At 49.5% G+C, this 11,978-nt stretch overlaps 1 protein-coding gene across 1 annotated transcript; it reads left to right on the forward strand.

Moving 5' to 3' along the window:
- Window positions 1-1,889: 1,889 nt before the first annotated feature.
- On the forward strand, window positions 1,890-4,390 carry C1H16orf82 (chromosome 1 C16orf82 homolog). The gene is made up of 2 exons (XM_024560352.2): window positions 1,890-1,935; window positions 3,876-4,390. Exons 1-2 carry the CDS (start codon window positions 1,890-1,892, stop codon window positions 4,388-4,390), a joined length of 561 nt encoding a protein of 186 aa, XP_024416120.2.
- Window positions 4,391-11,978: the final 7,588 nt, after the last annotated feature.

An 11,978-nucleotide genomic window follows, 5' to 3' on the forward strand; every position in this document is an offset into this window, starting at 1 on the left:
TACATGTTGCAGGGGCATTGGTCTCCCTCTGGTCATTTACCAGTACTTGTGTCCTGCCTGAGGCTGACTTAGAGTCCACCTGTTCAAGCTCCAGTGCCAAGTACACCCAAGTAGGGAGGTGTCCACTCCTCTTGGCCCACAGGAATGCCTCTTGCTGCCCCATGGAGAGCCCCACCTGGCAGCCCAGTCAGGTGGTTAGGAGCTGGGCTTTGAGGCAGACACAGGATGCAGTGAGATGGCATAGCACAGTGCCCGACCAGCAGTGGGCCCTCCACGCACTGACCCTCTGCCACTCAGCTCCTGTGAAGGGAGATCCATGTGCCCTCTTGGGTGCATTTGGCTCAGCAGAGCCCTCACCACACTGTCCAGAGAGCAACAGCAGATGCTCAAGATGCCCCAAAGCAAAAGAATGTCAGTGCTGTCCAGATGGGGCCAGATGATGGGGCCTCCTGCAAAGAAATAAGGTATCCACCAGAAGACCCCAGGGAGGCTCTCAGATAAGATGTTCTGCCCTCAAAATATACCCACAATCCAACCACTTCTCAGTACCTGCATGGCCCCTCCCTGGTCCAGGCCAGCCCCACTGCTCCCTGAGATTCCTGCACAGCCTCAGCTAGCTCCCACTCATGTCCCTTCCCACTGGTCTCCACATTGCAGCCCCTGCAAACTCCAGTCCCCTTATATCACTGCTCTGCTGAAAACTCTCAGTTCCCAGCTCACTAGCAATAAAAACCAAAGCCCTGACCAGGGCCCACCAGGTCCATCCCAACCTCCCCGCAGCACCCTCTGTGACCTCTTCTCCCTATGTTGCTCCCTCTGACTGCAGGCCACGGTCCAGTGCACGCACACACACACGTACAGATACATGTCACATGCACATGCATGCATACACACACACCACCATTCTCTCTCCCTTGGTTCTGATTTATTTTCCTTCTAACGTTTATTATCCCACCACAATGACGTTTACATCTTTTGTCCATCTCTGAGGTCGGAGCTGACACTGCCTGATGTGCAGCAGGTAGGTGTTCAGTCAATATCAGTAGAAGGAATCAGAGTTCAGGAAATATTTGTCAAATAAATACATGAAAACCAGAAAAGCACTGCACTGAGTTAGAAGTGACTATGGTGTATCATGCTCAGAGTTGATATCTAACTTAGCCAAGGGTTTCCTGCCTAAATATTAAGGGTAAATATTGAGGTTGGAGACCTGGGGCTGCTGGGTTGTTTTCTAGAGTGGTAGAGCTTTTCCAGTAATAATCTCTCCCATCCTCAAGATGTGAGAGAGCACAGATTTCCCATTAGGAGACGTGGATGCTGAGTTCTCGGGGCAGATGTTGGGCAGGAAGGCAGCCCCAGAGCCCACTTCAGAATCCTCCAAGACAAAGCTAATCCAAGGAGACATGTTGGCAGCATCTGTGCATGTGGTGTATTAGTCTGTGTAGACTCTGCTATAGAAACCCCCAATCTGGATGGGTTAGTACAGTTAGTAGTTTATTGCTCACTGACATCACAATGCATTTGGTGGAGGCTGGAGGTTCTTCTCCACAGTCATAGAGAGGCCCTATCTATGGCCCTATCTTCTGTGGAGCCACAGAAGTTAGTGTACGTCTTCTGTGCACCAAGGTCCCTGCAGAAAGGGAAGAAAGGTGCATAGGAGATGTTTATGTTCCAGGCCTGAACATCTACCCACATTCCATTGGCCCCACCTAGATGCAAGGGAGTTGGAAAGGTACTCTTCCCATAGGTCCAGAAGACAAAGGAGAGGCTTCAGTGAATATACAGCATTGTCTCTGACACCCAGGGGATAGGCAGACATGGTTTCCAGGACACATAGAAAATGTGACTGTCACCAGGTTTCTCGTCCATCAAGCTGAAGTCCTGTGGGTATGCTGGACATCCGCATGGAGAAACAAACAGATGAGAGGGAATCTGGTAAAAGGCCAGAATGTGTGTTTGGATGGGAGAAGGGTTCTGGAGGCAAACAGCAGTAGAGACAGGAAACCAGAGAGGCAGCCTCGTGCATGAGTGAGAAGGGAGCACCTTGGACAAACCCCTTCCCCATTCTGCCCAGATGTGCCATAAGCTCAGAGGGTGCTGCTCCTTTGGCCCTTGAGTCCCTCCATCTCTGGAAGAGACAGGGCACAGCACCGGGACATAGCAGCCATGAGATACCCCCTTCACCCCAGAAGGACCAGAATTTCTGCAGCAAAAGAGATGTCTCTGTGTACAGCAGAGGGGAGCTGATGTCCCCAGGGAAAGGAATTCATAGTACAGATGACAGTGATAATTAGCACTGACAGTGCTGATAACTGCCAAGGTGCTGAGCAGCTTACTCTCCAATGAGTGCCTCCCTTCTCACTTACCCTGCATCCCAAACACAGCCAGCCCCTTCCAGACCTATCACAGTCAGGTTAAGCACCAGGGCCACCCGTCAAACTCTAAGGCAAGAGTTGCATTGAATCTTTATGTTTCTTGATCTTCTGAGGACCATGAACACCCTGAGAATTTGATGAAAGCTATGACTTCTTCCCTAGGGAAGGAAAAAGTATATATGTAGCTCATCGAAATTTTTGCATACAATGTCAATGAATTCCCCAAGTCCTTAAAATCCACCCATGAACCCTTCAGGGGTCAATGAATTTCTTCATTCACTCAGTAATTCAATGAACATCTATTAAGTGTCTGCTAATAAGTGCCCAGTGGGGCATTCTCATCTACCATACTTAATCAGCTTGAACAGAGAATTGCCTACAGAAAGGCACAGAAAGCAAAGTCTCCCTGCCCCCCGACACCACCCCAGCACAGCAGTATCAGCGCTGGGTGCACATTGGAATGACCAACTTTTTAAGATTCTGATGCCAAACCCTCACTCCAGACCCATTAACTCAGAACCTCTAGAGGTCAGACCCAAGTTCCCTGGCATCTCCAATAGGCAGGCAGCTAAGGGGGGGAGCCTCTGCCAAAAAAAAAAAAAATCCAAATGTGTGTGTTAAAAGCTCCTGAGGTTGTTGTGATGCACAGCCCAGGCCAGTTCATTCATCCACCTCATGAACAAGCACCTACTGTGTGGCAGACACTATGCTGGGCACCATCTTTTGCACCAGGGGCAGGGGGGTGGGCAGGGAGGACAATAAGAAATCAGAATCCCTCCCTTACAGAGTTGACCATCTAGCGAAGGGAACCAGCAGTAAGTAACCAAATAACTGCACATTGTAATCAATACCACAGGGCCCATGGAAAAGGGAGTGGCATAAGGAGGCCTTCTTGCGGAGGCCTGAGGAGGCTTCCTGAGGGACACTTGAACTGACGCTTGAAGGGCGAGGGGCCAAAGGGAGAGCATTCCAGGTGGTGAAAACTGCTGCAAAAGGGCCGAGCGGCAGGGAAGAGCTCAGAATAAGAAAGCAGCCAGTGTGACTGGGTGTGGAGATTAGGAAGGGATTAGGTGTGACATGGGACGTGGCAGGGCCATGAAGATCTAACAGGGATTTAGGTTAAGCTCCTGACTGTGATATTTATTCTCTGCAGTTCTTATAGCCACCTTGGCAAAGAGCAGGAGCCTCAGAAGATGAAGTGATGTCCTAAAGAAATGCAGCTCAGAAGGGGCTCAGCTGTGATGCCTGCCCAGGTCTCCTGACATGGCCAAGCAGAGGCTATGTGCCCCTCAGAATCTGGTTCTCACTACATCTGGCCATGGAAGCTTTTTCTACCCAACTCCAGCCCCAGCCACTAGTGTAGCTAGTGCCAGGACAACATTGTTCCCTCAACTCTCACACTGCCCACCTCACAAGCCCCATCACCATGGCAACCAGACTGGCCAATCAGAGCCCTCTGTTTTGAAAAGGAACCTTATTAGTTGAGCCTCCTCTCCCTAGACAATCATACCCAATGTCCAGAGATCTCCCAGAGCACCTTCCTTCTGGATAAGTCACTTCAGTTGCCCCCCAATTTCCACCAGGATAGAGAAGGAGACTCTTGTGCCTGGAATACTCAGGGCCAAGATGCAAGCCTACAGTCACCCTGCTTAGAGAGCCAGTCACCCCTGCAGCCACACCATGACACCAGAGAGACTCAGGCGCCCCTGAGAGTTTCCAGCAATAACCTGGAAAATGCCTGGAGCAGTGAGAGCAGCGTGAGGAGCATGCGACTCTGCAGCCTGGAGAAGAGCAGTGACATCAGCCGGCTGAGCAGCGGGTACGCAGGGGATGAGGAGAACAGTGAGGTCAGCCTGGTGGGCAGCAGTCGAATCGTGAGGTTGAAAAGAAGACTCAGAACCCAAGCGGGCAGCGCCCCAACTGGCCAGCTGTGCACTGCCTACTGTCCTAACCAGGTGAAGAGCCAAGTGGCCAGCCAGGCCAACAGCACCCAGCAGACTGGAGGGGAAAAGTGAGACCAGCCTGCCTGGCAGCACCATCAACAGCAGGGCTAGCAGCCTGGCCAGCCTCAGTTTCATCAGCCCAGGAAGCAGCTTTCTGACCTACCAGGTGAGCAGCGGGCTGGTCAGTCCCATGAGCAGCCTACCCTCTAGCCAAGCTAGCAGCTGCCAGAGCATCAAGGTGGACAGCAATGTGCAACGTGGGCTGCAAAGCAACACCAGTCTCCAGGAGGACAAGGCTGTAGACAATGTGAAATCCAGTAACCAGGTCGCCGAAGAGAAGCAGCCTACACAGAGGCATGTGCCTTCATGAGAAGGTCCTCAAAAAATGCACATGTGAAGACCCAGCAAACCCAGACTTCACCCAGAGTGGTTTTTCCAAAAGAAGCAGAAAGACCTTTGGAAAGTACACACTGACTGTGTCAAAACCATCAATGAAAACAGTTCCATCTGTGGCAACAACAGTCAGCAGGAGGGTCATATATAGCAAGAACTATCGATAGCGAGTGCCACCTATCCTGAGTCAGCAGTCTCTGAGGAGACCATCTGTAGTGACAACCATTGTTAGAAAAAACGGCTGAGTCAAGATCCATCAGTACTGGGTCCACCTGTGTCAGAACCACTAGAGTGGTAATAACATCAGCCCTGTGAACACTACTGACAAGCCATCCCTAACAGCATCCATTAAGGACAAAACCATCCCCTGGGCCAAAACTCATTAGTAGGGATGAGTATTATCAATTTCAAGTACCAAATCTATTAAGAACCATCTGAAGTTAGTGATGACACCATTCTAAGTAATGAGCGCCATCTACAACCAGAACCAACCACGCTGAGCTCAGAAGAAACAGCCACCACCCCTGGACGTGACAAGAGGAGACAAGTCCCTGAGAGGCTCAGTCCTGGCCACCCTCTGTGACATGCACTGCCCACAGGAGCCAGCAGCATCTAAAGAGGATATGGCTGTGCCGAGGGAGCTGTATCCCTGGGGAGCGTCAACCAAGTTGCTTTATACCATTATTTTGAGCACTGTTTCTGGCAGCTTCAGCCCAGAATCTCCACAGGAGCAAATGTTCCCTGGTGCCCCATTTGTGTCTCTATGTGGACCTCAGAGGAGGCAGAGAGACAGAAAAGGAGTCCAGAAATCACCTTGTGTGGAGATGGTTGGAACAGTACCTCCTATGGCAGGCAATGTCATGACAAATGCTCAGGGGTGACAGAGACCAACCCAACCGAGAAGGCTGCAGTGGGAGAGCTTCAGGCCATTTAGTGAGCATGCTCCATCTCTGCCCGCTCCCTCTCAGGACAATAGCACCCTTCACTGGGCTAACCACACAGACCTCGGGGGGAGGAGTGTATCTGCAGAGCGGCAGAGTCCTGAACAGTCATGAAGACATCCACTAAGTACCTGAAGGAAAGCTGAAGGGACACTGAAGACAATAAATGTGTCTGGAGAGGTTGTAAGTGTGTAAGTCTGTTTGCATGTGCCCCACTGAGGTTACATGCACGGCCAGAAAGATAGTAAAAACCCACGGATAGAGTAGGGTTTAGCTGCTAACTCTGCTGCTTCTAAGCTGGTGATCTGGGTGAAATCCTTAAACTTGCCAAGTCTCAGTTTCCTCACCAGGAAAATGGAAACTGTAATGCATTGTATACATAGATAAGAGAGTTGCATGAATTTCATGAAAATCCATTTGAAGTCCCTAGCAAGTAGTGGGCACTAAATGTTGCCCTCCCTTTTCTCACTCATCTGTAAAATGGGCACATGGTCTCTGCCTTGCTCCACTCACAGGCACAGAAAGGTCAGTGATTGAATATGGAGAAAGGGCTCTTCACACACAAAAAAGAAATGGAACCATAGCATCTGCTTAGCAGTCACAATGGTTCAGGAGATGATTTTGATGGGTTTGAGGTAGGAAGAATGGTTCCAGATTGATGGGCCCCCTTTGAGTATATTCTCCCCCACCTTCCTCTGGGCAAAGTTGCTCAGTGGGTCCCGAGCACCCACAAGCTAGACAGATAAGTGAAGCCCCCCTCAGTGAGCCCTGTCTGCAGGCAGCTCTGGGGGAAGCTTAGCTGTCTCATGCCCCATGGCTGCTCAGCCCTCCCCTTAGGACATTCCCCTGCTTTACATCCGGAGAGAACTGAGGGTCACAGTGGCACAACTGCACACTACAGCCCTCAGTCCAGAGGCCACAGACTCCTGGGACACAGCATGGCCACAACTGAGATTGCCGCCTGCCCATGGCCACCTCCTCCTGTGTTCCCTCTCAGCAGATGGCATCACCCACTGCAATTGTCCAAGCCCAGACCCTGTGTCACACTGGAGTCTGCCTTGCCCCCACTTCAGCCCCACACCCCATTGGTCCCCATCCCCACTGCTGACCCCTAACCCACGCTGTCATCTTTCCCCCAAACCAGTGGCTCCTGGCCTTGGGTACACATAGAAAAACCTGGGGACATTCAAAAATATAGACACCCAGGCCACCCATAGAGACTCAGACTAGGCATAGGGGTGGAGGATACTGCTGCCCTGGTCTCCTCCTGGGATCCACTTTCAATCCCTGGGGTCAAAAACGGACACTCTGCAGGGGCCAGGAAGAGGGGGAGGGTGGTGGGCTTTGAGAAACTGGAGAGTACGTGTCCAATCTAAAGGGAAGTCAAAAATCCAGAATTCTATGTAAAAATCTCCTAATTTTAAATATTAACCACAAATTCAAAAGCTTTATAAAAGGGCAGGGAGGGGAGGGCAAATGAAAACATTTCTGAAGCAGGATCAGGCCCATACATTGTATGGCTTCTGCTTCTAAATGGGAACAGAGCATTCTCTGAAACAAAAATCTGCTTATATCTTTTGACTGCTTAAAAATTTCAAGTATTCCCACTGGCCAAAGAATTTAACATGGCATTCTGACAAACTGACGAACTGACCTAAATATGTTTCCTCCCTCAACTCCTGCTATTGCCTTCTAAACCTCTACATACCATCTCAAACCTGATTTCAGGCCCCCAGGCCTTTGCACGTGCTGTCCCTTCTACCTGGCATAATTTATGTGCAGTATGATTTACATGTCATATAATTCACCCTTTCATGTACAGTTTTATGATCTTTGACAAACACACACAGTCGTGTATCCACCACCACACCATGAATACCAAATAGTTCCATTACCCCCAAAACCCCTTGTGGTCAGTCCCTGCTCCTGCCTCCATAATCACTGGCCAGTTTTCTGTCCCTACAGTTTTCCAGGATGTCACACACATAGAATCACACTGCATATAGCCTTCTGAGCCTGGCTGCTTTTGCTCAGCACAAGGCACTTGTGATCCACCATGCTGTTCCTGTCTTTTGGTAAGTTGTGCTCCACAGTTCATCGGTTCTCTGGTTGAAGGGCATCATCCACTCCAGCTATCCAAGCCTGGACCCTGCCTAAGCCCCACATCCCACCTGTCCCCAAACACCTCCCCAACCCTACTGCTGACCCTTAATTTGGGTTATTCCCAGTTTGGGGAGATTATGAAGCCACTCATAAAAATTTACATACAGGTTTTTGTGTGAACATGTTTTTAATATCACTTGGATAAATGCCTAGAAGTGGGAATGTTGGGTGGTTTGCGTGTTTGACTTCAAAGAAACTGCCAAGTCATTTCCTAAAAGTAGCTCTACTTCACAGTTTTCAGCACTCTGTCTTTGTCATGGTTTGGGGTTTTTTGACTTAACTAACACCCTATTCATTATGCTAAAAACAGAAGGGAGTTTGTATCAGTCTCCCGTCATTAACTCCATTTCACATATGGGAGAGAAGCATAGAGCAGCTAACTCTTTGTAAGTTACTGGCAAGGCTGAGATTTGAACCCAGGCCACCTAATCCCAGAGTCCATGGCCTTAACCATTAACCTCACCTTCCTCCTCTCTCTGTTTTGGCCACTCCAGACCCAGGCAGCAGGCTGTAGCCATATGCAGAGCCCCCAGCCAGCTGTTTCTTGTCTCAGCTCCTAGGTTCAGTGCCTCCCACTGAGCATGTCTGAGTCCATTAGGGGAGGTGTTGATCCACACCCCTCTGTATCCTTGATGCCCACTTCCACGTCAGCAGCATCAGTGATTGTCGAATGAATGAATGAGCAAGCAAGAGAGTGGAGAAGGAAGGACTGAATTGGAGGAAGACAACTGGGTCGTCCCACTGTCCAAAAACCAATGTGGCTCAGGATGCAAAAGTTAAACTTGTTTCAATGTGCAAGCTGAGCCCACAGACTTCCATCCTCCTCCCACTGTCTGCCCCACAGATGCATCCCTCTCTCTCCCACCCAGCATGGGGGAAGCAGCAAGCACTTGAAGTGAGGGTCATTTTTCAAGCAGGCATAGTGATTTTTTTCTTTCCTGTCCACTAGCTCAGCGATCAGGGTGCAGCGGGTTTGAAATGATAGGTTGGCTGCAGGCCCTGACTCCTAAATTATTAACTGGGCTGGGGAGAGAGCTGCTTACAAATGCTGTCTATCCAATAGACCACAGCAGCTCGCAGACCTCCAACAGGCCTGGAGCATGCAGGCAGAAAGGGGAGGGATTCAGCAGATGGGGACTCTCTTCCTGAGCCCTCCCTGGTTTCCATCCCACAGCCTAGCAGGAGGTCATTTTTCATACAAGCAGTGCCTGACCTCCTCTTCTGCCCATTCCAAGCCAGTGGGTAAAATGGATTGAATCTGGTAATTGTGGTTCTTTCTGAGCCAGGAGCTTGCTGGGTGAGCAGGACTCTCCTGCTGGGGCTCATCATGGGCATGCGCAGGGAGTAGGGTCCACAGATGGGTCTCTAGGGGCAAAGTCTGAGACAGGAGCTCTTGTGAGAGTTATTAATGGAGAGTTCCAAAGAAAAGAGTGAGGCAGGAGGATGGGGAGGAACCAGGGCTGGAGACTGGCCTCAGACTGATCCTGTGGGGAGTTCAGGAGTGACAATTGTAACTCACAGCTGGTTCTGCCTTTGGTCAAAGGGGTGGGCTTTCATGCCTCCACAGCCTGGGTGTGGGGAACATAACCTCTTGGATAGAATAATTCCCATCCAAACAAGAACAGTTCTCCAGGGAAGGGACAGCTGCAGGCCACCAGTGGTGACAATGGGTACGTAGTCGGGGCTGTCACTGTGACTCCACAGAGTGATCAGGAACCCAACCCCTTTCATATCTCCATTCCTGAGACCATCCTGAGGATGAGGCCCTCATCCACATGGCCCAATATGGCTATCCAGGCTCCATCAACACATCTTCATTCAACATACCAAGGAGAGCGGGGTGTTGGAGAAGGACAGAAGAAAGGCTTGAGTGTTCTTTTTCAAGAAGATGTCGTAAAAGTCCCACACAATGCGGCTACACCTTGCTATAAGGAATGTGAGATTTGTTCTTTATTCCAGGAAGCAATGTGTAAAAATAAAATTTGGCATCCTGTTGCTAGTAACTAATGAAGAAATGGATATTGAAGTAGGTATCCATTCTCCCCACAGAAGCTAACAGGACATTTTCAACCTTCCAACAAAATAACCCTTTTAATTAAGACCTTCATGGTCAAAAGTGGCCCCAGCACCTAGCAACACCTCCCATTAAGAGAAGGAGGTGTTTCTCTGTGGCCCAAATCTGGGCTGACCTGTGCTTTGCTTTGACCAACAGACAGTGAGGGACGTGACATCCCGCAGTTCAGGGTCTAGGCCCTTGGGAGTTTTGCATCTTCTGCCCAGACCCTCTTCACTCCACAGCCATCAAATGAGCAAGCCTGGGCCAGCCTGTCACGTGATGAGACAGTCCCCAGTCATTCCTGTCAAGGCCATCATAAACCAGCCAATCCACAGGATCCACCAGCTGACAACGGACACACAAGCACAGCCAAGCTGACCTGACCCAGACTCTTTATGAGAAATCTCCTGGTATTTAAATAGCATTTTCAATTTTTTCCAAGCAATACACTCTTCTGACAAAACGTACCCACAGGTCCAGATTTATCCCAGGAACCACCAGTGTGAGACTTCTGCCCAGTAAGTCTGGCCTGTGAGGGTGGTTCTCCTTGGACTGGCTGCCTTCCTAACCCCAACTAGGCAGGGTCAGGTCTGAGTGGACAACTTGGAACAGAGGTAGGTGAAGTGTCCTCGTTGGGAACCCCATGCAAACTTCATCCTGCCGCCACCACACTGAGAACAAATGTAATGGATGAACAAAAACAAGAAAGCAGCATGAGACTGGAGGAACTTTGGAAACCTGAAGAATGATTTTTTCTAAAAGGATGACAGGCAGTCATGAGAAGGGTTTAAACCAATGCCCTAAGGATTTCCACCAGAAAGCAAGAACTGCCAGTGCCCACCACCAGCAATTCCAGCATCTTTCTAAAACAAATCCAGTGGTGTTCCCAGTGCCCTGCTCACACCTTCAAAGGTTCCCCATTGCCCTCAGCATAAAGACCAAATGCAAGTGCCTTAACTTGACCTTAATGCCTTCCAGGATCCAGGCACTTATCTACCCCCTCCCACATATGCCTCAGGTCCCCATGCAGTCCCCATAAAAGTACTTTTTTTCTCTTGTTTCTGGGGCTTTTTATAATTTTTTTCTCTACGTGGAACACCCTCCTCCTTTCCTTATTTTCCTACTGAACTCTCCATAGGACTCAATTCAGGTATCTTCTCCACCAGAAAGCCCTCCCTGATCACACCTCAGGCTGCATGTAGGAGTCCATTCTCTGCACTCTGACTACACTTGCTTCGCTCCAGCCTTATCCAAGTCACTCAGGATTATAATTGTCCATTTCCTTGACAGTTTTCTCCTCCCCTGGAGCACAATATCCTCAGGGACTAGAACAGCGTAAGCACTCAATAAATGTGCACTGAAGGAAGGAGGGAGGGAGGTCTGAAAATAGCATAGACCCCCATCCTACAAATGCTTTTGGGGTATGGGAACAGAGGACTCAGTGGTGCTCAAAGTCCCTCCTCAAAGAATCATAGTCAGCTCAAAGATGGCAGGGCTGCTACTCAGAGAGGGACAAAACTGATCGATGATCACACAGCAACACAGCACAACTGCAATGAAAACTCAAATCAGAACTCAGTTGTGTTGTTGGCTCTTATTTATTTCCCCAGATGCCCTTCCTCCACTGCCGGGTCAGGAAAACATGCAGGTGATAAGATGGTGGCAGCAGTGGAGAGGACAGACACAGAAGGTGTTTTCCCTTCTAGGTCTTTGGCTCCATAAATTACTCATCAGGAAATCTGCTTGAGGTACTGTCTTGGTCTTTATTTTCAGACCCTAATGCTGGCCAATTCTCTTCTGAAACCCTCTCAATTATTAGTAATTCTAAAACAACATTTTGTTTTCTCTGCATCTAGCAATAAGCCAGGGCCTCCTAGCCAGTGATCCTTCCCTAAAAATCCCAGATAGAGGCTTGCTTGTTGATGAGGCATTTCAAGGAGGCCGGGGTGTGCTGGGAAGCAGCAGCCAGACTGAGAATATCAAGCCCACATGGAGACAGGTCCTTAAAGTTTCCCTGTTAGCAGGAACTCCCCAGACAAAAACAACTATAATAAAAGCAAAAACAATTACCACCCATTGGTCTCTTATGTACCAAGTGTGATACTAA

This window comes from Desmodus rotundus, chromosome 1 (assembly GCF_022682495.2).
Source record: "Desmodus rotundus isolate HL8 chromosome 1, HLdesRot8A.1, whole genome shotgun sequence".
Classification (NCBI taxonomy): Eukaryota; Metazoa; Chordata; class Mammalia; order Chiroptera; family Phyllostomidae; genus Desmodus; species Desmodus rotundus.

Excerpts from the sequence above, each read along its gene's own strand:
- C1H16orf82 (XM_024560352.2), top strand. The coding sequence starts at position 1,890 with ATGCTGGACATCCGCATGGAGAAACAAACAGATGAGAGGGAATCTG. Across the intron at positions 1,936-3,875 it reads AACAGATGAGAGGGAATCTG|ACAATCATACCCAATGTCCA; the intron begins GTAAAAGGCCAG and ends TCCTCTCCCTAG.